Source organism: Thalassophryne amazonica, chromosome 16 (genome assembly GCF_902500255.1).
Source record: "Thalassophryne amazonica chromosome 16, fThaAma1.1, whole genome shotgun sequence".
NCBI classification, from domain to species: Eukaryota; Metazoa; Chordata; class Actinopteri; order Batrachoidiformes; family Batrachoididae; genus Thalassophryne; species Thalassophryne amazonica.
Window position 1 is genome coordinate 91540122 of NC_047118.1, and position 26295 is coordinate 91566416.

Consider the following 26295-nt stretch of genomic DNA (forward strand, 5'->3'; position numbering starts at 1 on the left):
CCTCTCTAAGACTGTAGTCAACTCTGGCACAACATTCCAGGCATCAAAGGCAGACTTCTTGCCTTTCCCAGCAAAGAAGGAGGTGGTGTCTGAACCACTGAATGCATGGAAGAAAGGTAACACCTTGCTTCTGTTTGGTCCAAGAGCACTTGCTAGACTGTTGGCTAATATGTATGTCAGAGATTTTCCAACACCATATGCAAGCCAGAGGTTAATGTTGAGTTGGTTCACATATGCAACAGCAAGAACAACGACATCTGTATCCACTGTCCTTATCAAAATTCGATTGAAACCCTGTGCAGCACCATGAGCAGCATGCAAAAACATTCTTGTATCAGCTTCCTCATGGTTTGCTGGATTGATAGCACTAGTATCAACTGAACAATTAGTCACAACAGCTTGATTCAGTGTGGAGATAACAACTGTGTCTTTCACATCCAGTGTAATAACTGCTCGACTTAGGAACTGAAAGAGTTCCACCTTGTTTTCTGAGCAGCATGGGAAGGTTTGCCAGTTACTTGGAATTGCAGTTTCTGGTACTACTTTTCTTCGAATACCTACTCCTCTGCAAGTTCTGGTGGATTCCTTGAGGCTGTTTTCTAGATATCTGTCCCAAATAATATCAATACGTTTGATATTTTTTGCCTGCTTTGCAATGTAAGGCAAAAACACAGTCTCTGAATAGTCCTTGAAAGTTTTACTTCCACCAGGTGCTAACACGTTAATGACAGCTGCCCCATCAAAAACTTTCATGTCGACATTTGGTGGTGGTTGACTGTGATCAGAAATGCCAATACATTGCAGAAGATCTGACTTTTTCCGACGCCGCAACATTCCAGCATTAGAAAGTGATGGAGGATGAGCACAGTTCTCATGCTTAAAAAAAACTCTTCAACATTGCCATCTCTTGTTTGACAAGCCAGGTACAAATGTGCAAATAAATTGCAATCAGACTTCAATGCTGACAACTTTGTTTTGGCAGCAGCATTTGTGCTGGCATATGTTCCAAACAGTGGCAATTTGTTCCTTGATATGGTATCAGTAATTGGGATGTTGCATTTATCTAATCTTTCCAGTCATTCTGAGTGTTGGGCAAGTGTGTGCACATGTGACTGCTGATTACACAGCTTGGTAGAGGGCAGCAGTGTGGAGGCCTGGAGGTATGTGCTGGCCTACAGGGACAGTGCATATTCATTCCAATAGTGAGTCTGACAAGGCTCTGTGTGATCTGAATAGAACAGATTGTTGCAGTATAGTGGTAAGTGGATCCTTAGTACTTATTAAATGCCTAAACTTTATTGATTGCATTCATAATAATATTATTTAATTGTTTTAACAGTTGTAGATGTTGAATCCTGTGCAGCCTATATTTTTAATGGTGACTGCTGGATTTAGGCCATACATAAGTTAGGTAACAATGCATTTTGTATGAAGTTGATACTTACTATTAATTGATCAAATGTCTGAACACATTGTCACAAACTTGAAAAAATATTTTGTATAATATGGAAATGTATGTGTGATTGTGTTTATTGTCTGTTTACAGGTATAATTTTTAATAAAGTTTGTTTACAAAATCACCCAGCTATTAGTGTTACATTGAATATACAAAGATCCACTACTGTTAATTGATTAAAAAAATTGTATCTTTAAAACTATTCATGCTACAAGCTTGTAATTAGGCTCAAAATGTGCAGAATAGCCATATTTCTATACAATGGTAATACAATATTTTGCTCTAACTGGTCATAGTTTTGAGTTATTTGCCAAAAACAGATTTTTGGTGGCCATCTTGGATGCCATCTTGAATAACGCAAGAACCATGCAAGATCTGAGGTGGGTCTTGCTTTTATATGAAAGAGGACATAATTAGCTACATTTGTGCCAAATTTCATGCTTCTATCCGGAAGTGAACGATTCTTCTACATATCCGCTGGACTATTGTAGTGCATTGGTAAATGGTTGCATTGTCAGTCTTTCTAATGGTGTACGTACGGCTCTTCCGTGCTCCATTCTGGACATGCCGGCAAGAGTTGACATGCCTGTCTGTTTCAGATGCTGTTTTGATGCTGTGAGAATATTTCGAATGCAGTCAGATTGCAGTTAGAGTCCACCTCGACTGCATACACTATTTTTCCACCTCGACTGGACATTGACTGTTTTGAACATGAGCAAAACATTTGGACCAGCCACGACTGCTTGGAGTGCATGCAAATTGCTGTCGGAGGTTTTCGAACATGCCTTGGCTTTGCCCGAACGGTGGCTGAAGATTCATTCGGACGGTATTGGGGTTCTTCCGGCCTCTAGCGTGATGGGGTTATTAGTTTTTTCCCTGAACTCATACGAGTGGTGGATTGTGGGCCCTCTGTTCCTGTTCATGCTGTGTTACAGACAGTCTACAGCTGCTATTAAAACATGATGATGTTGACCTCCTTTCTGGAAGTCAAACATCAAACCTTCCACTCAGTATGTACAGATGTGGTCTGGGTGCAGCAACTCTCCAAAATGTGCTCTCTCTCTCACACACACACACACACACACACACACACACACACACACACACACACACACACACACACACACACACACACACACACACACACAGAGAGAGAGAGAGAGAGAGTTAAGAGCCGTGACAGGTTCATGTCCTCCTGTTTCCTTACCTTTTCTCCACAGTGAGGTAGATGGTGCAGGAGTGCAGAAAGTTACTGCAGAGCTGGTAAACGGTTCTGAAAAACCCATCGGTCAGAACATCATCGTAGAAAACTGATGGTAGAAAAACAAAATATTTATTCAGCATTTATTAAATAATATAATAATAATGTACATGAAATATCTCTGTCAGCTAACAAACTGCTTTCATCATGAACACAAACACGATAGAGTTGCAGATGATTTCTAGACTATTGTAAAATAGGAAAATATCAAAGTTTGAGAACTTCTGAAGGCTTCAACTCCCAGGATAACTGGATAACACATCTCCGGGATTGTAAATCAGATTCCTTTTCCCACATCTATGTGGGTCGATGCTCCGGATGGCCTTTCTCCTTCCACTCATTTTCCTTCCTCCTTTCATCTGTCCTTATCCGATGTCTGTGTCTTATAATGCCAAGCTTCAATCTGTTACATCATCATTTCTGCACCCAGCTGTCCATCCCCAGCTCCCAGTTTTCCAACATTTTTTGAATGTTTCACTCCTTTCAACACCCCTTCCTATAAGATCACTTCTGAATCCTTATTTTTATTTAAACCCAGTCTTCTTCCTTTTATTCTAAAATTCTTTTCCGAAGCCCTTCCCCACTCTTCAGGCATTGGCTCCACCTTTTCATTTCTGCTACAAAGATGGAAGGAGTTGATGTGGTGTGACCCATCCCGTGACAACCTGACATCCAAAGCTGTGGCTTCGAGTCTGGAGTCTATCCCAGAAAAACAAGATTCTTTCTTACTCTAAGGCACTGTAACAAATATGGCCAAAGACATTTTTACAGAACCAAAAGTTGGCTTCATTTTTCACTTTTAACAAAGAAATGGACTGCCCAGACAATCATAAGGTTGGAATGTGTTACACGGGACTGATTCTGTGTTATCACTCAGCTTGGTACCAGGCACCGAAAACCCTCTCGCCCCCTTTCATAATGTGCCTTGAACTGACAATCCTAAGCCTGGAAGATGTCAAAGTGACATCAAGTTGTTTTGCTAGCTAGCTTGGTACTAGGAGATGTCAACATCCAAAGTACTTTTTAATCAATTTATGGCATCCTACATCCCAAGAAGGGACCTTCAATGCATTCTTGTTAATGTCTTATCACTATAAAACAGCCCATTCAAACCAGCCAGATGGCCAAAGAGCAGAGGTCATACGACGAACAACTTAGTGATGGAACCACAGTGCCCACTTTTAGAAGGACATGGACCCCTCAGTACGCAAATATACTTTTAACAAAGGAAAGAGAGAAAAACTGTAATTTCGTTTTCTGTGTTGTTATACTTAACCAAAGATGAAATCTACATTCCAGTTTAATCTTTTATATGTTTCTTTCATGTGATATTAAGAGTCTTCCTTTTACATAATCTGTTGGTGCAGTTCCCACACCAGACACAGATTTGGGGAAGGGCACTGCATGGCTCTGAGGGGAGCACACTTTTTTTTTTTTTTAGAAATGAGACATCAGGCCACAACACAGAAGACAGAGTGCAGAAATGTGTCAGACGAACATCAGAACCGATCATTTATACACAGCAGTTTACTGAAGAAAATCCTTACAATTTTTTTTTAACTTCAAGATTAATTTCCGGTTACTGTACATTTTGAAGTAAAAAAAAAAAAAAAGTAAAAAAAAAATTCTTACATTAGAAAACTTGCAAATAGTTTTAAGTAAAACAAGATTCTTTAGAAATTTTTGATGTTTGTCTGTAAATTAAAACCATAAATTATCTGTTGTTGTTTCAGATGAGATAATTTCCTTTAATTAACTTCATAAGGAACCTTAGACATTTATTTTTAGACAAATAAAATGGCATGAAAAGCAATGTGTACATTTTAAGTCTGGTAGATTCATTCATTCATATCTGCATTTCAACCAAGAAAGAAAAATGCAGTAAAGAAACATAAATATTTATTATAAACACAAGAGGAGATGATGTGCAGCCGATCTGATCTGTGTCAGTCTGATCCCGTCAGATCTCTGAAGCTAAGCAGTGTGGGGCCTGGTTAGTACTTGGATGGGAGACCTCTTTGGGACACCAGCGGCTGTGTGTGTTTCTCCAGGTTACACTGGAGTTGTGTCAGGAAGGGCATCCGGCGTAAAACTTGTGCCAAATGCCAATGCGGATCTGGATGTATCCACTGTGGCGACCCCAAACAAAATGTGAGCAGCTGAATGGACAACAACAACAGGAGATGATGTAACAATGACTGCAGTGTGTCTTTTAATTAGGATTTCTCAATGTGACATAAACCTCATGATGAAATCATTTTTTTCAATTCAGTCATTTCAACATTTAATTACGTCCTCATTGACTATGTGATTGCTTTTAATGTAATCAAAACAGAGTAATTAATAAAATAACAATTTGACTATTCTTGTTATTGTGAATGCTTTGAAATTGTGCACAATGCCTCTTCTACCTGTGCAAGTGTCTTTTTGACTCAACCTTGACTTCATGGACATGTTTTCTGATTCATTCATTTAATGTTAAAATATTAAAGGAAATGCCTTTTCAAACGATAACATAGCTGCTCTTTAAAGAGCCTTTGTTTTATTTAGAAGCATAGCAGCAGGTGTTGGTTTTAAGAGATAACAGGTGAGCTGGACCCTCAGGACATTTAACCAGATGAAGCTCTCCTCTCTTCTTCCTTCTGGACTTCAGGTTTTGGTGTTCAGCTCCATCACTGGAAATTTTTGAAGTGCGTCTGGATTTACAAAGTTCTCTGCACAGCAAATGTTGAAATGTACCTGATGTGGGACAAGTGAAAAAATATGTTTCTTCAAATATAAAGAAACACGAAACAGTTGAGACTTCTTGTAGTCATAGCACTAACAATTACATGGGTGCTAGTGAGAAAGAAATTTTTGACTGAAACTTTTTTGGTGCTTGATGGACTGTGTAGGGAAGTGGTACAGCACGAGCACTGAAAACGCAAAGTCCTCTAGGGGGTCCGGAGGCCTGTTTCCATAGAAAGGCTTTTTAAAAAAATGGTGCATTTTGGTGCATTCAGGTAGATTCTTGACAGACAATTTTTACTTAGAAAAATCAGGGTTCTCAGTTATAACCCTAGAAAGTGATTTTTTTCTAAGTAAAAAGTGTATCTTTGACTGTCAGAAAAGTGACACCAATTTGTTATGGTACCACATAACCCAACATATCATTCTATAATATAACATCCAAATCATCTATTTAAATAATTTTATATGTAATAATAAAAGCTTCAGATCAATGATCATTGTCTACATCAAAATATGAGATCAAATGGCCAGCTTGCACTCGGCCGAGACCGACGCACTTTTCTCTTCTCCCTCCCTCCTTATCTTTCCTGCTTCTGTGGCATGCTGTCTGTGAGGCTGCAGCCCTGCGCTTCTGGAGAATGACAAAATGGATCTGTTAAAGTAGTCTCTGAACGCAATTGACACTATTTTTTCTACAAGACATTCGGGGGCGGAGGACCCAACCTGTCCTGCCGGGACGCATGTGATGGGTTACAAGATGGACTCGTGGAGGAGATGGCAGGTCATGTGCCTTTACACGCTTTCTGTGGAGGATGTCGAAGATGTGTATATATTCGGCTTGGTGGTGACCGGCTTTCTGATGTGTGGAGCGGGCACAGCGCTGGTTTACTGGAAAATCAAGAAAGTGGAAGCAGCTTTGATTGGTCCTTCCAGGCTGCCCTACATGATTGATTCGATTGGGAAGGCAGTGGCTGCACAGTCGACGGGTGTTAACCACACGCTGGAAAACATCTTGAGCAGAATTGCAGCCCTGGAAACCCGCTTTGACCGTCAGTGAAGACCACATTCTACATTCAGATGCATTGAGAGCCACTCTGTTCTCAGAACTGTGGAATCTTTCAGGTGTCTGCTAATCTGGTTATTCATTTGGCTTCCCCAAATACAGCTGCACTTCAAGGTCACTGTGATAAAACCTCCTCAGAAGATCAACACTTAAGCCTCGCTCCCTGGTCTTCCCCCCTCCCCTCAGCTTCTCCAGCTCTGACGTTGACTGTGGACAGTGGACTGCTCAGGGCTGAGCCCCTCCCCCCTCCAGGATTGTCGGACAAGGCCGTTGACGGCGCCAAACAGGCTGCCTCCGGAGTCTTCTGATAAACTGGACCTTTTCAAATCTCGGTTGTCGCCCTGCGTCCTTGTTTTGTCTGTGTGATTATTGTTTTTCTGTGCTGATGGGGATTTTTTTCCTCATTGCTGCTGTGTAACGCAGCGGCTATGAGGGTTTTTTTTTCTCCTTTTCCCTCGTGTTTTGCTTTTCAATATACGTTTATGTACCGGGCCGGCCTATGTGTGTTGTGTGTTGTGTGTGTGTTGTTTGTTATGGGTCGGTCTTGGTTTGCTCAGCCCTGCTGTTGACCAAGGCAGGGATGTACATCTGGAGCTGGTCCCCGGGCGCCTAATGGCGACTTCTGCTCCTACTGGCAATTAGGATGGGTTAAATGCAGTAGACACATTTCATTGTGCAGGGAACATGTTCTTCTGTGCATATGACAATAAAATTCCTTTGAATCCTTTGAATCCTTGAATCCCTTGAATAAGTTAACTATGATTTGTACATATTTTCTTTTTTTCTGCCAATGATGAAGACTTTCTCTGATTGAATACTTTCCAACTTCAGTTCGCATTGTTGCAGATGATTCCATTTCTTTGTGAATTTAAATTAAAAATAAATTAGCTAAATGGATTCGACATGAAACTTTATCTGACTTCAATTCAATCAATCAATCAATCAATTTTATTTATATAGCGCCAAATCACAACAAACAGTTGCCCCAAGGTGCTTTATATTGTAAGGCAAGGCCATACAATAATTATGTAAAACCCCAACAGTCACAACGACCCCCTGTGAGCAAGCACTTGGCGACAGTGGGAAGGAAAAACTCCCTTTTAACAGGAAGAAACCTCCAGCAGAACCAGGCTCAGGGAGGAGCAGTCTTCTGCTGGGACTGGTTGGGGCTGAGGGAGAGAACCAGGAAAAAGACATGCTGTGGAGGGGAGCAGAGATCAATCACTAATGATTAAATGCAGAGTGGTGCATACAGAGCAAAAAGAGAAAGAAACACTCAGTGCATCATGGGAACCCCCCAGCAGTCTAAGTCCATAGCAGCATAACTAAGGGATGGTTCAGGGTCACCTGATCCAGCCCTAACTATAAGCTTTAGCAAAAAGGAAAGTTTTAAGCCTAATCTTAAAAGTAGAGAGGGTGTCTGTCTCCCTGATCTGAATTGGGAGCTGGTTCCACAGGAGAGGAGCCTGAAAGCTGAAGGCTCTGCCTCCCATTCTACTCTTACAAACCCTAGTTCACTCTGAGATCATATTCAATATCTACTCACAGTTTCCAGAGTTTTTCTGTAAAATCATATTTTAATCTATAATAGTAAACTGAATCAAATATGAAGGTAAATTTTTCACATATTTTTATTATATTTTAGCTTATAATATCACCTTATGCAGTGACTGCTCGCACCACAGAAGAAGAATTTTAACCCCTTAACGCCTGAATTTATATAGCTGTACGAGGTCTGTTAGAAAAGTATCCGACCTTATTATTTTTTTTAAAAACCATATGGATTTGAATCACATGTGATTGCGTCAGACAAGCTTGAACCCTCGTGCGCATGCGTGAGTTTTTTCATGCCTGTCGGTTGTGTCATTCGCCTGTGAGCAGGCTTTGTGTGAGCAGTGGTCCACCCCTCTCGTCTATTTTTTATTGCGAATAAATGTCTGAATGATTTGTAGCTTTGCTGCATCAATTTTGTTCCAGAAACTGTGAGAGACCTCCAGGTGGACACCGTTCAAAAAATTAATATGGCTTTCAGGGACGATTTTATGGGGATTAAACAGATTACGGGGTGTTACTGCTGCTTTAAGAACGGCCCACAACTGCTGAGAGCGCGGCATGCTCCCAGCGCCGATGGACAGGCTGACACCCCGCTGAAACAACCAGATCATTTCCAAGGTGAAGGCTTTGTTGATCCGGGACCTCGTCTGACTTTCACAAAAAGGCGAAGAAGATGTGGACATCAGCACTTTTTCTGGCATATTCCACCGTTACAGGAGTTTTTTTCATGGAAAGAAAGCGGAGGGACGCACCACAGAGCCGTTCATTATGCGGGACAAAACCACCTCGGTGTTGGTCTCACAGGACAGCTTTCAGGTGGATTTCAGACGGATTCCGGTTGCTTTCCAGTCGTGTGAATATCCGATTGTGATTGTGCATGAGCTGCACATGTCCCGTGAGGCTTCATCACGGCGTTGCTTTGCGCCCAGCGACTGCACCGCGACGCACGGAACTCCTCCGCATGTCTGTCTTAATGTGCCAGAAAAGTGCTGATGTCCATGTCTTTTCACAATTCCTGTGGGGTGTCAGCCTGTCGATGGGGGCTGGGACTCTCACAGTTTCTGGAAAAAAATTGATGCAGCAAAGCTCCAAATCGTTCAGACATTTATTCGCAATAAAAAATAGACGAGAGGGTGGACCACACCTCACTCAAAGCCTGCTCGCAGGCGAATGACGCAACTGACAGGCGTGAAAAAACTCACGCATGCGCACGAGGTTTCAAGCTTGTCTGACGCAATCACACGTGATTCAAATCCATATGGTTTTTGAAAAAAATAATAAGGTCGGATACTTTTCTAATAGACCTCGTATATATATATATAAAAAAAATGTTTTGTGTGTGTTTTTACCTTTAAGTAGATGGTAAATAATGTTGAGATTATTAATTACACTTTTGCACAAAAAATAAATAGTAATTGTGGTATTTTGGTAATAATTTATGTTATAATGTTATGATAATAATAATGGTATGTTGCAAATTTGTGACAACAGGCATACTGGTCAATTTGGTATGTTGCATATTTGAGTCAAATATTGTAGCATATATGTGACAATAGGCGTTAAGGGGTTAATGCCAAAATTCAATTCAGATGTATGTATGTAGTATGTAGGACTCGTTATTTTATCTTTTTTGGTCAAACAAACCACAAGCTGCTTGGGTGGGTGTGTCTTATTTTTCACATGGGGTTGTGCTGATGTTTTCCCCCTCTTGGTTTGGAATTGAGAGACATTGTTTTGCTATTAATTCAGCGTATTTTTGGGCTATGTGATCTTTTTCGATAGATTTAACAACATTTGACTAAAATGGCAAAGGACATGTTGCACGTTTTTTAACGTCCCAGTTAGCAACACAACATTAAAGTATTCATGACCATAAGTCTCTCCGCCAGGGCTGTGAAATGAAAATTGTGAAATCCGGGGAAAATTTGCAGGGGGTCTGGGGGGGTGCACAGCGTCCAGGAGCCGGGGTCTAGGGCCCTGTGGGGCCCCAGAATTAAATTTTTATCTAATGATACGAGGTCTGTCCATAAAGTATCGTACCTTTTTATTTTTTTCAAAAACTATATGGATTTCATTCATATGTTTTTACGTCAGACATGCTTGAACCCTCGTGCGCATGCGTGAGTTTTTCCACGCCTGTCGGTGACGTCATTCACCTGTGAGCACGCCTTGTGGAAGGAGTGGTCCCGCCCCCTCATCGGATTTTCATTGTCTGGAAATGGCGGAATGAAAAGGACTTTTTTTCCATCAGAATTTTTTCAGAAGCTGTTAGAGACTGGCACCTGGAAACCATTCGAAAAATTATCTGGCTTTCAGTGAAAATTTTACGGGCTTCACAGAGAATAAGGACTTTAACTACAGCTTTAAGGACCCCTTTAAAGGACGGTCAGTGCGCCACGCTGCGAGCTGCGACGATGCGGCACAAACCACTGGATCATTTCTAAGCTGATGGCTCTGTGGATACGAGACCGTCGTGTGCACTTTCTCTGGTTATCACAAGACCTGGACATCAGCCATTTTCCGGCAGATTTCACTTTTAACAAGAGATTTTGTCATGGAAAGCCGCGCGGAGGCTTCGCGCGTCACGACCGATTCACTGATGAAGCGAGACAAAGGAACACCTCCGTTTCAGAGTGTTAGAGGACAGTCCTTATTCTCTGTGAAGCCCGTAAAATTTTCACTGAAAGCCAGATAAATTTTTCGAATGGTTTCCAGGTGCCAGTCTCTAACAGCTTCTGAAAAAATTCTGATGGAAAAAAAGTCCTTTTCATTCCGCCATTTCCAGACAATGAAAATCCGATGAGGGGGCGGGACCACTCCTTCCACAAGGCGTGCTCACAGGCGAATGACATCACCGACAGGCGTGGAAAAACTCACGCATGCGCACGAGGGTTCAAGCATGTCTGACGTAAAAACATATGAATGAAATCCATATAGTTTTTGAAAAAAATAAAAAGGTACAATACTTTATGGACAGACCTCGTACTTTTTCAGCATCTCCTGGAAGAACAAATCTCAAAATTAGTGGATATTTAAATGATCCTGTATTCAACCTTTTATTTGACCTGTCAGTGATGTTGAAATAACAGAATATGACGTGGAAGTTGGACCTGGAATGATTTTCCTTTTAATTGTAAACCAAATTATGCATTAACTCAGAACAATTAAACTACATGAAATTTATGAAGACTGAAAAGACTGTTAGAGCATTTCAAAAACCACAGATAAAGATTGTAGAATATTTGGAAAATCATGGTAAAATATCAAATAACATACCTCATAGTAAAAAGTCACTTATATTCTTGTGTAAATTCATGCAGCCTAAATCCATTCAAAGCCACAATGTCTTTTTTACAATGAAAGAAAGTCTAGATTAGTGAAGAAAAGTCACATAATCTTGTCTAAAATCCTGTTTGAACAGCAGAATGTTTATTTTCCAGGGAGAGAAAAATTCTTACCGTGTTTCCTGAGAGGACACAGTTCACTTTTCCCGTTTCTTTTATCTTTCAGGTGTGTTGATGAAGCCAGTGACGAGTCCACGGATTCTTGTCCTTATCAGACTTGTTCAAACCGTCTTTCTCACCATCTTCTCTCTGTGCGACGTCGCTCCGTGACACAGACATGCTGCACAAATCTTCTTTTAAACACTTGAAGGCTCTAAAAGTTTGGGATGTCCACATGCTAAGTTTAGCTTAAGTGTCGCACAGGAGCCACACAGCATTGCCGCAGCAACCAACCAGTCCCGCTTTACGACAACTGTCGTAACAATCAATCAATCAATCAACTTTTTTCTTATATAGCGCCAAATCACAACAAACAGTTGCCCCAAGGCGCTCCATATTGTAAGGCAAGGCCATACAATAATTATGAAAAACCCCAACGGTCAAAACGACCCCCTATGAGCAAGCACTTGGCCACAGTGGGAAGGAAAAACTCCCTTTTAACAGGAAGAAACCTCCAGCAGAACCAGGCTCAGGGAGGGGCAGTCTTCTGCTGAGACTGGTTGGGGCTGAGGGAAAGAACCAGGAAAAAGACATGCCGTGAAGGGGGGCAGAGATCGATCACTAATGATTAAATGCAGAGTGGTGCATACGGAGCAAAAAGAGAAAGACTTTAACAGTGCATCATGGGAACCCCCCCACAGTCTACGTCTAAAGCAGCATAACCAAGGGATGGTCCAGGGTCACCTGATCCAGCCCTAACTATAAGCCTTAGCGAAAAGGAAAGTTTTAACCCTAATCTTAAAAGTAGAGAGGGTGTCTGTCTCCCTGATCTGAATTGGGAGCTGGTTCCACAGGAGAGGAGCCTGAAAGCTGAAGGCTCTGCCTCCCATTCTACTCTTACAAACCCTAGGAACTACAAGTAAGCCCGCAGTCTGAGAGCGAAGCGCTCTATTGGGGTGATATGGTACTACGAGGTCCCTAAGATAAGATGGGACCTGATTATTCAAAACCTTATAAGTAAGAAGAAGAATTTTAAATTCTATTCTAGAATTAACAGGAAGCCAATGAAGAGAGGCCAATATGGGTGAGATATGCTCTCTCCTTCTAGTCCCCGTCAGTACTCTAGCTGCAGCATTTTGAATTAACTGAAGGCTTTTTAGGGAACTTTTAGGACAACCTGATAATAATGAATTACAATAGTCCAGCCTAGAGGAAATAAGTGCATGAATTAGTTTTTCAGCATCACTCTGAGACAAGACCTTTCTGATTTTAGAGATATTGCGTAAATGCAAAAAGGCAGTCCTACATATTTGCTTAATATGCGCTTTGAATGACATATCCTGATCAAAAATGACTCCAAGATTTCTCACAGTATTACTAGAGATCAGGGAAATGCCATCCAGAGTAACGATCTGGTTAGACACCATGCTTCTAAGATTTGTGGGGCCAAGTACAATAACTTCAGTTTTATCTGAGTTTAAAAGCAGGAAATTAGAGGTCATCCATGTCTTTATGTCTGTAAGACAATCCTGCAGTTTAGCTAATTGGTGTGTGTCCTCTGGCTTCATGGATAGATAAAGCTGGGTATCATCTGCGTAACAATGAAAATTTAAGCAATACCGTCTAATAATACTGCCTAAGGGAAGCTGGTGGAAGAAGTGAAGGCTCTCCGGATCCAGAATGCAGAGAAAGATGGGCGTCTGGTGCACCTGGAGAACCGTGTTGCAGAGTTGGAACAGTACACAAGGATGAACGACGTTATTATTACAGGAATTCATATTAAACCTCGATCCTACACACGGGCGGTGTCAGAAGACAGCGGAGGGGAGGGCCAGTGAGCAGGAGGCCAGCTCAGTGGAACAACAGGTGGCTGACTTCCTGCAATCTAAAGGTATTCAAATGGACTGTAATAACATTGAAGCGTGCCACCCCCTGCCCAGGAGAGAGGATGGAGACAAGCGAGCAGTTATAATGAGGTTTGTCAACAGAAAACATAAAATGGCATTGTTAAAACAGGGACGGAAACTCAAAGGAACAAACGTATTCATCAATGAACATCTGACCAAAAGAAACGCAGACATCGCCAGGAAAGCTCGTTTCTTAAAAAAGCAGGGAAAAATTCAACAGACATGGACATCCAACTGCAAAACATTTATCAAATTGAATGGAACACCAGAACAAGCGAACGTTATGGTAATCAGGAACATCGAGGATCTGGACAAATACGACCAATAAGGTATGAGGACACAAACACATCACAACACCATGACACAGACCAGAGGAACCTATTCATCTACTACATCATCTACATCTGGAGACAAGAAGGATATAACTCAAAGGATTGCTGATCATGGAAAAGTAGAACTGAGAACATTTAAATACACAGACCACAATGTACTGGACTTGGAGCACGATATAGACCCGGACAATAATTTCTTCTCAAATATCAATGACAGTTGTTGCTATTATACAGATGAACAGTTTAATCGGATCATTAAAACGGATAACAAATTATCAATAATCCATTTCAACAGCAGAAGTCTATATGCAAACTTTAACAACATTAAAGAATATTTAAGTCAGTTTAAAAAAATATTTAACATAATTGCTATATCAGAAACATGGATCAATGAAGATAAAGGAATGGATTTTGAACTGGATGGATATGAATTTAATTGTGTAAACAGAAAGAATAAGAGTGGAGGAGGAGTGGCTGTGTATGTGGATAAGAACATGGATTATAAAATAGTAGACAATATGACAACTGTGATTGATAACTTATTAGAATGTATAACTATTGAAATATGTGAAGAAAAAAGCAAAAATGTATTAGTCAGCTGTATATATAGAGCACCAGGATCTAGTATTGAAACATTCACTGACTGTATGGGAAAAATGTTCTCAAAAACTAATCAAAAAGCGGTGTTCATTTGTGGTGACTTAAATATTGATCTGCTCAATCCAAATAAGCATAAAATAACAGATGAATTTATCAGTATAATGTACAGTATGAGTTTATATCCAAAAATCACCAGGCCAAGCAGAATTACATCCCATAGTGCCACCTTAATTGATAATATATTCAGCAATGATATTGAGAATAACACTGTGAGTGGATTATTAATCAATGACATTAGTGATCATCTACCAGTTTTCATCGTTTATAATAGAAACCATCGGCGGAATCAGCCAGAGGAGAAAATAAAATACAGGCGAGTGCGGACAGAGGAAAACATGAACACACTAAAGAAGGATTTACAGGAGCAAAACTGGGAAAAGGTATCAATCAATTCAATCAATTTTTTTATATAGCGCCAAATCACAACAAACAGTTGCCCCAAGGTGCTTTATATTGTAAGGCAAGGCCATACAATAATTATGTAAAACCCCAACGGTCAAAACGACCCCCTGTGAGCAAGTACTTGGCTACAGTGGGAAGGAAAAACTCCCTTTTAACAGGAAGAAACCTCCAGCAGAACCAGGCTCAGGGAGGGGCAGTCTTCTGCTGGGACTGGTTGGGGCTGAGGGAGAGAACCAGGAAAAAGACATGCTGTGGAGGGGAGCAGAGATCGATCACTAATGATTAAATGCAGAGTGGTGCATACAGAGCAAAAAGAGAAAGAAACAGTGCATCATGGGAACCCCCCAGCAGTCTAAGTGTATAGCAGCATAACTAAGGGATGGTTCAGGGTCACCTGATCCAGCCCTAACTATAGGCTTTAGCAAAAAGGAAAGTTTTAAGCCTAATCTTAAAAGTAGAGAGGGTGTCTGTCTCCCTGATCTGAATTGGGAGCTGGTTCCACAGGAGAGGAGCCTGAAAGCTGAAGGCTCTGCCTCCCATTCTACTCTTACAAACCCTAGGAACTACAAGTAAGCCTGCAGTCTGAGAGCGAAGCGCTCTATTGGGGTGATATGGTACTATGAGGTCCCTAAGATAAGATGGGACCTGATTATTCAAAACCTTATAAGTAAGAAAAATAATTTTAAATTCTATTCTAGAATTAACAGGAAGCCAATGAAGAGAGGCCAATATGGGTGAGATATGCTCTCTCCTTCTAGTCCCCGTCAGTACTCTAGCTGCAGCATTTTGAATTAACTGAAGGCTTTTCAGGGAACTTTTAGGACAACCTGATAATAATGAATTACAATAGTCCAGCCTAGAGGAAATAAATGCATGAATTAGTTTTTCAGCATCACTCTGAGACAAGACCTTTCTAATTTTAGAGATATTGCGTAAATGCAAAAAAGCAGTCTTACATATTTGTTTAATATGCGCTTTGAATGACATATCCTGATCAAAAATGACTCCAAGATTGCTCACAGTATTACTAGAGGTCAGGGTAATGCCATCCAGAGTAAGGATCTGGTTAGACACCATGTTTCTAAGATTTGTGGGGCCAAGTACAATAACTTCAGTTTTATCTGAGTTTAAAAGCAGGAAATTAGAGGTCATCCATGTCCTTATGTCTGTAAGACAATCCTGCAGTTTAGCTAATTGGTGTGTGTCCTCTGGCTTCATGGATAGATAAAGCTGGGTATCATCTGCGTAACAATGAAAATTTAAGCAATGCCGTCTAATAATACTGCCTAAGGGAAGCATGTATAAAGTGAATAAAATTGGTCCTAGCACAGAACCTTGTGGAACTCCATAATTAACCTTAGTCTGTGAAGACGATTCCCCATTTACATGAACAAATTGTAATCTATTAGATAAATATGATTCAAACCACCGCAGCGCAGTGCCTTTAATACCTATGGCATGCTCTAATCTCTGTAATAAAATTTTATGGTCAACAGTATCAAAAGCAGCACTGAGGTCTAACAGAACAAGCACAGAGATGAGTCCACTGTTTGAGGCCATAAGAAGATCATTTGTAACCTTCACTAATGCTGTTTCTGTACTATGATGAATTCTAAAACCTGACTGAAACTCTTCAAATAGACCATTCCTCTGCAGATGATCAGTTAGCTGTTTTACAACTACCCTTTCAAGAATTTTTGAGAGAAAAGGAAGGTTGGAGATTGGCCTATAATTAGCTAAGACAGCTGGGTCAAGTGATGGCTTTTTAAGTAATGGTTTAATTACTGCCACCTTAAAAGCCTGTGGTACATAGCCAACTAATAAAGATAGATTGATCATATTTAAGATGGAAGCATTAAATAATGGTAGGGCTTCGTTGAGCAGCCTGGTAGGAATGGGGTCCAATAGACATGTTGATGGTTTGGATGAAGTAACTAATGAAAATAACTCAGACAGAACAATCTGTGAGAAAGAGTCTAACCAAATACCGGCATCACTGAAAGCAGCCAAAGATAACAATACATCTTTGGGATGGTTATGAGTAATTTTTTCTCTAATAGTTAAAATTTTATTAGCAAAGAAAGTCATGAAGTCATTACTAGTTAAAGTTAAAGGAATACTCGGCTCAATAGAGCTCTGACTCTTTGTCAGCCTGGCTACAGTGCTGAAAAGAAACCTGGGGTTGTTCTTATTTTCTTCAATTAGTGATGAGTAGTAAGATGTCCTAGCTTTATGGAGGGCTTTTTTTATAGAGCAACAGACTCTTTTTCCAGGCTAAGTGAAGATCTTCTAAATTAGTGAGACGCCATTTCCTCTCTAACTTATGGGTTATCTGCTTTAAGCTGCGAGTTTGTGAGTTATAAAACGGAGTCAGGTACTTCTGATTTAAAGCTCTCTTTTTCAGAGGAGCTACAGCATCCAAAGTTGTCTTCAATGAGGATGTAAAACTATTGACGAGATACTCTATCTCACTTAGAGAGTTTAGGTAGCTACTCTGCACTGTGTTGGTATATGGCATTAGAGAACATAAAGAAGGAATCATATCCTTAAACCTAGTTACAGTGCTTTCTGAAAGACTTCTAGTGTAATGAAACTTATTCCCCACTGCTGGGTAGTCCATCAGAGTAAATGTAAATGTTATTAAGAAATGATCAGACAGAAGGGAATTTTCAGGGAATACTGTTAAGTCTTCAATTTCCATACCATAAGTCAGAACAAGATCTAAGATATGATTAAAGTGGTGGGTGGACTCATTTACATTTTGAGCAAAGCCAATTGAGTCTAATAATAGATTAAATGCAGTGTTGGGATAATAATCTCATAGAAAGAAATCCCTGTTCAATGTTCCTCACAGCAGTGGTTGGAAAAGAAATTATAGACACTGTGAATAATTGTAAATATAAAACATTTACCGATTTAAATGAAATTGATATGGTGGTGGTAAAACAGGTCATTGAATGGATTGTAGAACCATTAACATACATCTGTAACTTATCATTTCAAACCAGTAAATTTCCCAATCAAATGAAAATAGCTAAGGTTGTGCCGCTGTATAAGACTGGGGATAGACACCACTTCACAAATTATAGACCTGTTTGTTTGCTTCCACAATTTTCCAAATTATTAGAAAAGTTATTCAATAATAGATTAGACAAATTCATAAATAAACATAAATTACTTACTGATAGTCAATATGGATTCAGAGCACATAGTTCAACATCACTTGCATTAATAGAATCAGTTGAGGAGATTACAAACGCCATAGACCACAAATTACATTCAGTTGGAATATTTATAGACCTTAAAAAGGCTTTGATACAATCAATCATGACATATTAATCAGTAAACTTGAACAGTATGGGATTAGGGGGTTAGTGTTGCACTGGGTGAGAAGCTACTTAAGTAACAGAAAACAGTTTGTGAAGTTGGGGGAATATACGTCATCATGCTTGAACAATGCTTGTGGCGTCCCACAGGGGTCAGTATTGGGTCCAAAAATGTTTCTTATTTATATAAATGATATTGTCAATGTTTCCAAAATATTAAAATTAGTATTATTTGCAGATGACACAAGCATTTTTTGTTCAGGGGGGGATTTGCAGGAGTTACTGAGGAGGATCAGTATAGAAATGGGAAAATTGAAAATATGGTTTGACAGAAACAAATTATCATTAAACTTAAGTAAAACAAAATACATGTTATTTGGCTATTGTAATACAGACATACAGGTTCAGTTATAAGACGAGGGGGTAGATATTGAAAGGGTACATGAAAATAAGTTTCTGGGGGTGATAATAGATGATAAGATAAACTGGAAGACTCATATAAAACATATACAAAGTAAACTGTCAAGAAGCATTTCAGTTCTAAACAAAGCGAAACATATTCTGGACCACAACTCACTCCGCATTCTTTACTGCTCACTGGTTTTACCATATTTACAGTACTGTGCAGAGGTATGGGGTAATACTTATAAAGGTACAACACAATCACTATTAGTAATGCAGAAAAGAGCTATAAGAATTATTCATAATACTGGCTATAGAGATCATACAAATCCACTATTTTTACAATCCAAATTCTTAAAATTTACAGACTTGGTTCATTTTCAAACAGTACAAATCGTGTATAAAGCAATAAACAGTTTACTTCCAGCAAATATTAAAAATATGTTTTTTAACAGATCAGGGGATTGCAGTCTGAGGGGGAAATTTAATTTAAAGCATCAGTGGGCACGAACAACATTAAAAGGTTTCTATATTTCTGTCTGTGGGTGTTGTGTGGGCCGCTGAAGAGGAGGTACTGCTGGCCCACCACCACCAGAGGGCGCCCTGCCTGGAGTGCGGGCTCCAGGCACCAGAGGGCGCTACCGCATCATGGGAGTAATCTGGGTGACAGCTGTCACCCATCACCAAACACAGCTGTTTCTACTCAGCACCGAGGTATATCAGGAGGACGGCGTCTCCACCTCAGTGCCGAGATATCGCCTAAGACCAAGGTAACATTCTCTGCAGCATATTCTGTGATTGATAAACTTGTTAAACCTTTCAGGACTGGTGACTACTGAGACCCTCCTTCTTTGGATAAGTACTCACCTTCCTGCTGAACTTTGCCAAGAGGTGGAGGCGGCTTCTCCCCTCTCTGTACTGGGTGCGTTCATCCACTCCTGTGTGTTCTTGCTCTCTCCTGCCAGCAGTACCGGATCCGACGAGCGGAGGCAGTGGCCACCTGGGAATTCGGGACTTGGCGGTTCCAGTATTTCCGGGGTTCGGTGGCAGTGGAGATCTGGGTGGTTCCGGTTCGACTGAGACGGACGTCTCCTATCTTCGAGCCTGCCCACACGACACCAGCGGATTCGACCCTAAACATTGTGTTTGTTATACTACTCGTGCTTGTTTCAGTAGTAAATCTTGTTTTTTACTTCCTCCATTGTCCATTCATTGCGCCCCCTGTTGTGGGTCCGTGTTCCTACACTTTCACAACAGTGGGGTGAGGATGTGGAACAGATTGGGAGTGGGGCTCAAGCAATGTCCAAGCATGAACCAGTTCAAAAAGCGATACAAAAATATGTTTTTTTCTAGGTATAGGGAGGAGGAAGGGTAATGAGGGTTAGGGTGTTTTTGTTTTTTGCTTCAGCTTGTAAATATATAGTATTTTGTATGTAAGTAGGTATGTGTAGGTGTATATTTATGTTTGTGTATATATATGTGTGTATGTATGTATATATGTTTGTATGTATGTTGATATATATATATATATATATATATATCGGTTTAGGTGTGTAGGAATCTATGTGTATACGTGGCAAAGGGTATTACTGGTTGTGGGGAAGAAGGGGTAGAGATAAATAAGCTGATGCTTTGTTGTATCAAATGTTCGAAATAAACAGTTTTCATTTTCATTTTCATTTTCAAACTTGTCTGTCTGAGGTGGACTGGCAGGAGGTGTATGATTGTACATCGGTGGATAGGGCATGGTATGTATTCAAAAATAGGTTTCTCTCCATCATAGACCAAATAGCACCGTTCAAATATGTTCGCATTAAGCAACATACAGATCCCTGGATGATAGGAGAGATCCTGCACCTTATACATGTAAGGGATCGAAATTTCTTTAAATTTAAAAAAAAGCAAGGACCACAAAATATACGAAAAGTACATTTATTTTTTTTTATTTTACGCCTCAACACTTGTCGACAAGCTTCCGCCTTCTGTTGGTAAATATGGCATACACCATATTAGGGAGTATTACCAATCTTTGTCTGCTCCGGTAAATAGTTTTAAACTTTCTTTGGTCTCGGAGGACATGGTTACTAAGATCTTGTCCGATCTAAATTCGAGCAAGGCCACCGGTTTAGATCAACTGTCTCCTAGATTTATTAAAGATGGTGCCAAGTTCATTACTTCTCCTTTAACGCATATTCTAAATTTATCTTTGGCTACTGGAAAAATCCCAGATGATCTAAAAGCAGCTAGGGTAACGCCGATTCACAAAAAGAACAGCAAACTTGAGGCAGGTAATTATCGACCGGTTTCGACTTTGAGCACGGTATCTAAATTACTTGAGAGAGTCGTCTATAACCAACTCGACGATTATCTCAGAGCCCATAAGCTCTTATATGAATATCAATCGGGTTTCAGATCCGTTTATTCTACCGATACCTGCCTGATAAATATGACAGATTATATCAAGCAGGAACAGGATAGAGGACACTATGTTGGTATGGTCCTCTTAGATCTTCAAAAAGCTTTTGATACAGTAGACCATGGGATCCTCTTACAGAAACTCGACGCTCTAGGATGTCAGGTATCAGCCATAGACTGGTTTTGATCGCACCTTGGAGAGCGAAAACAATCAGTTGAGATTAGTGGTACAATCTCTAATCCGGCTACCATAACATGTGGAGTACCACAAGGCTCTATTCTTGGGCCTTTACTGTTTCTTATTTATGTTGACATTTAATCTGCCGTCAGTTGCAAGACACTCGTATATGCTGACGAAACTGCCCTTATCGTTTCGGGGAAAGATGTCGAGGGTATAGAGAAAATACTCTCCTTGGAGCTTGAATCAATCAGAGAATGGCTGATTGATAAAAAGCTATCTTTATATTTAAATTTATATTTAAAACGGAGTCAATACTTTTCGGGTCTAAAAATAAACTCCGCAGATGTAATTCCATTCAGGTGCAATGTGCTGGCAGTATATTGAATTGTCAAACACAGGTGAAATACCTGGGTGCCAAACTTGATCAGTCTCTATCTGGAGCTGGCATGGCTGAAAATGTCATCAGTAAGTCAAACGCTAAATTGAAATTCTTATATAGACAAGCGAGGAATGTCGATTTGAAAACCAAGAAAATGCTAGTATCGGCACTCATTCAGTGTCATTTCGACTATGCCAGCACCTCTTGGTACACTGGACTAACCAAGAAATATCGAACTCGGTTGCAGTGTACCCAGAACAAAGTGATTCGGTATCTTTTAAATGCCCCGGCCAGAAAACATATCGGTATTCATGAATTCGAACAAGTTGGAATGTTACCAGTGGAGTTGCGTGTTCGCCAACTGAAACTAAACCAAATGCACAACATCTTTTATGGAAATGCTCCATCTTATTTGGCCCGTTCTTTTGAGCGAACACATAATCTCCACTCAATCGGTACAAGATTCAGTACCATGTCCTACCAAGTACCCAATGTTAAGTCTCATGGTAAATCTTCGTTTAACTATACAAGTGTTTTGTTATGGAATCAATTACCTAGTCATGTACAGAGCAAAAAGGCCCAGTCAGACAATTTCTATTTGATAATCTCAATGCTGAGGAATCTAGCTCTTTTATATATTATTACATTTTTTAAATAGTGTGCTATGTAGGCACCGTTTTTATTTTATTTATTTATTTATTTTCATCTAGTCACAAATTCATATGTTCTCTACATTGTTAAAAAACATCTTTTGTACCCATGTTGATTATGTACTGTATCTGGTTTTTCTTGTTGTTTTTTTTAAGGACCACAATGGAAATACAAGGTCTGTTACAAAAGAATCGGACCTTTTTATTTTTTTCAAAAACTATATGGATTTGATTCATATGTTTTTACGTCAGCCAAGCTTGAACCTTCGTGCGCATGCGTGAGTTTTTCCACGCCTGTCGGTTGCGTCATTCGCCTGTGGGCAGGCTTTGAGTGAGCACTGCTCCACCCCTCTCGTCGTTGTTTCATTGCGAGGAAATGGCAGAATGATTTGGGCTTTTTTTCCATCAGAATTTTTTCAGAAACTGTTAGAGACAGGCAGCTGGAAACCATTTGAAAAATTTATCTGGCTTTCGGTGAAAATTTTACGGGCTTCACAGAGAATAAGGAGTGTTACTACAGCTTTAAGCCGAGCCGCCATCGAGAGGCAGAAACCACCACATCATTTCTAAACGGATGGCTCTGTGGATACGAGACCGTCATGTGCACTTTCTCTGGTTATCACAAGAGCTGGACATCAGCCATTTTCCTGCAGATTTCACTTTTAACAAGAGATTTTGTCATGGAAAGCCGCACGGAGGCTTCACGCGTCATGACCGATTCGCTGATGAAGCGAGACAAAGGAACACCTCCGTTTCGGAGTGTTAAAGGACAAGTTGGGACATGCCCAGCTCTCCACAATTTCTCTTATACTCACTCGACTGGTAAGCACTGAAAGTCGAGATAGGCATGTTGTATCTATCAGTGTTGTATCTATCTAATTTGTTGTATCTATCAGTATTTGTGCTATGAATGGATTCTTAAACGCATTTCATGCTAAGACTAACAGAAGGATATTTTTTAGGGGGGTGCATTTTACGGCAAGCCAGTTTGCCACGAAATGCACCCCCTCCTATCTCCCCCCTGGAAGGTGTCACATTGATGAAATTTGCTGTATCTATCAGTATGTGTGCTATGAATATACTCTTAAAAGCATTTCACGCTACGACTAACAGAAGGATTTTTTATGGGGGTGCATTTTACGGCAAGCCCGTTTGCCACGACATGCACCCCCTCCTATCTCCTCCCTGGAAGGTGTCACATTGATGAAATTTGCTGTCTCTATCAGTATCTGTGCTATGAATGTACTCTTAAACAGTTTACTTTTAAACTCAGATAAAACTGAAGTTATTGTACTTGGCCCCACAAATCTTAGAAACATGGTGTCTAACCAGATCCTTACTCTGGATGGCATTACCCTGACCTCTAGTAATACTGTGAGAAATCTTGGAGTCATTTTTGATCAGGATATGTCATTCAAAGCGCATATTAAACAAATATGTAGGACTGCTTTTTTGCATTTACGCAATATCTCTAAAATCAGAAAGGTCTTGTCTCAGAGTGATGCTGAAAAACTAATTCATGCATTTATTTCCTCTAGGCTGGACTATTGTAATTCATTATTATCAGGTTGTCCTAAAAGTTCCCTAAAAAGCCTTCAGTTAATTCAAAATGCTGCAGCTAGAGTACTGACGGGGACTAGAAGGAGAGAGCATATCTCACCCATATTGGCCTCTCTTCATTGGCTTCCTGTTAATTCTAGAATAGAATTTAAAATTCTTCTTCTTACTTATAAGGTTTTGAATAATCAGGTCCCATCTTATCTTAGGGACCTCGTAGTACCATATCACCCCAATAGAGCGCTTCGCTCTCAGACTGCAGGCTTACTTGTAGTTCCTAGGGTTTGTAAGAGTAGAATGGGAGGCAGATCCTTCAGCTTTCAGGCTCCTCTCCTGTGGAACCAGCTCCCAATTCAGATCAGGGAGACAGACACCCTCTCTACTTTTAAGATTAGGCTTAAAACTTTCCTTTTTGCTAAAGCTTATAGTTAGGGCTGGATCAGGTGACCCTGAACCATCCCTGAGTTATGCTGCTATAGACGTAGACTGCTGGGGGGTTCCCATGATGCACTGAGTGTTTCTTTCTCTTTTGCTCTGTATGCACCACTCTGCATTTAATCATTAGTGATCGATCTCTGCTCCCCTCCACAGCATGTCTTTTTCCTGGTTCTCTCCCTCAGCCCCAACCAGTCCCAGCAGAAGACTGCCCCTCCCTGAGCCTGGTTCTGCTGGAGGTTTCTTCCTGTTAAAACAGAGTTTTTCCTTCCCACTGTAGCCAAGTGCTTGCTCACAGGGGGTCGTTTTGACCGTTGGGGTTTTACATAATTATTGTATGGCCTTGCCTTACAATATAAAGCGCCTTGGGGCAACTGTTTGTTGTGATTTGGCGCTATATAAAAAAATTGATTGATTGATTGATTGATTAAAAGCATTTCATGCTAAGACTAACAGAAGGATATTCTTTATGGGGGTTGCATTTTACAGCAAGACAGTCTGCCACGAAAAGCACCTCCTCCTATCTCCCCCTAGAAGGTGTCAAGTTGATGAAATTTGCTGTATCTATCAGTATCTGTGCTATGAATGTACTTACACATGTGGTGATAATTTCACGCCAGGTGCAGTCAAAGAAATCACACCTGGTGTTGTGTACATTTTAAGCACCCCAAAAATGGCAATTTTGTCCTTGTACTGCTGTAATTCAGCACCAGAAAGATGCCTGGTATGTTTGCTTAGTCCACTATCATGATCAGACATGATGAGTTTATCTCAGAGCTTGTCCCACACGTTCCAGTACGTACGTTGCTTCTCGTGTAAATAATCCTTGAAGCCCTGCACGTGACCGACAACATGGTGATGGGGAGTGGTCACGTGACTGCAAGGGGTCTAGACGTACGAATTCCATATAATAGGTGAGCACGGCACTACGTCACATCCGGTTAGCAACGTGACCCCAACGAATGGGATTTGTTGTCAGCAGCTCTGCTAGACAATGGGGGGGGTTCTGGGCTGCCAGGCTGCCCACAGGGGTCATGAATAAAGTAACAATCCATGTCCTTGTTTACGCAGATTGGCTGTGACGTGTGTCAGAGGTGGTACCACCACACCTGTGTACAGAAGCCTCCTTTGGATCAGGAGTACCTGTGCTCTGGGTGTAAGTGATGGTATCTCTTGTGTTCAAAAATAGCACAGCATGTTTTGAAAACATTTAATCGATTGTTAGTGATTGTTAGTTTGTCATTTTATTGATAACATATATAAAATTTAATATTCTTTATACTGGGTTTATTGCAACTGCAATTTTTTTTTAGGTGTTCATATAATGGCTTAAATACTTATTTCAATATTGTGTTTCTTATGTTTGCAGTGGTATTATAATATAACAAGACAGTTTATTTAACTTTTTTATGTTATTGCTTAAATATTTATTTTAATATTGTATTTCTAATCATATGTACAGTGGTGTTATAATTACAAGACAGTTTATTTGTTAACTTTTTTATATTATTGCTTAAATATTTATTTTAATATTGTATTTCTTATCATGTTTAAAGTGGTTTATAATTACAAGACAGTCTGTTAACTTTTTATATTATTGCTTAAATGTTTTAATTTTATTGCATATCGTGTTTAAAGTGGTGTTTCAAATAAAATAAACAGTTTATACGTGTTGTGTGGGCCGCCAGAAGAGGAGGTACTGCTGGCCCACCACCAGAAGGCGCCCTGCCTGAAGTGCGGGCTTCAGGCACGAGAGGGCGCTGCCGCCTCAGGAACAAGCCGTGGTGACAGCTGTCACCCATCATCTGTGACAGCTGTCACTAATCCATACATCTGGTATAAAAGCAGGAAGACACCTCCACCAAACTGCCGAGATATCATCTTCATTTGGAGGTACTACTCTCAGCCTTTTTTTGAGATTTATAAATCTGTGATTGTGAGTGTCTGCAGGAGAACCGGTCGTTTTGGTGGAGGCTGTGCATGACGGCGCTCCTTTTCCTCTGAGACCACTGCAACGTGTTGAGTGAGAGGTGGAGGTGGCATTCCCACCATTGTTGCTGGGTGTTCACACACCCACCCTTTGACTGTCTTTTGCTTTCTGCCAGCAGTACCAGATCCAACACGCCGGAGAGGTGGCCACCT

At 40.4% G+C, this 26295-nt stretch overlaps 1 protein-coding gene and 1 long non-coding RNA gene across 2 annotated transcripts in view; one reads left to right on the plus strand and one right to left on the minus strand.

Annotated features, from left to right (window-relative positions):
* Positions 1–26295, minus strand: part of mettl22 (methyltransferase like 22) — a 382505-nt gene that overhangs the window by 15493 nt on the left and 340717 nt on the right. The window contains exon 10 of the mRNA XM_034190848.1: positions 2664–2766. Within this exon, the coding sequence (XP_034046739.1) occupies positions 2664–2766 (103 nt within the window). The remainder of the gene's footprint in view (positions 1–2663; positions 2767–26295) is intronic.
* LOC117528246 lies at positions 3844–11521 on the plus strand. Its single transcript, XR_004565714.1, has 3 exons — positions 3844–3854; positions 5335–5482; positions 11511–11521. It is a non-coding gene; the product is annotated as an uncharacterized LOC117528246 (long non-coding RNA).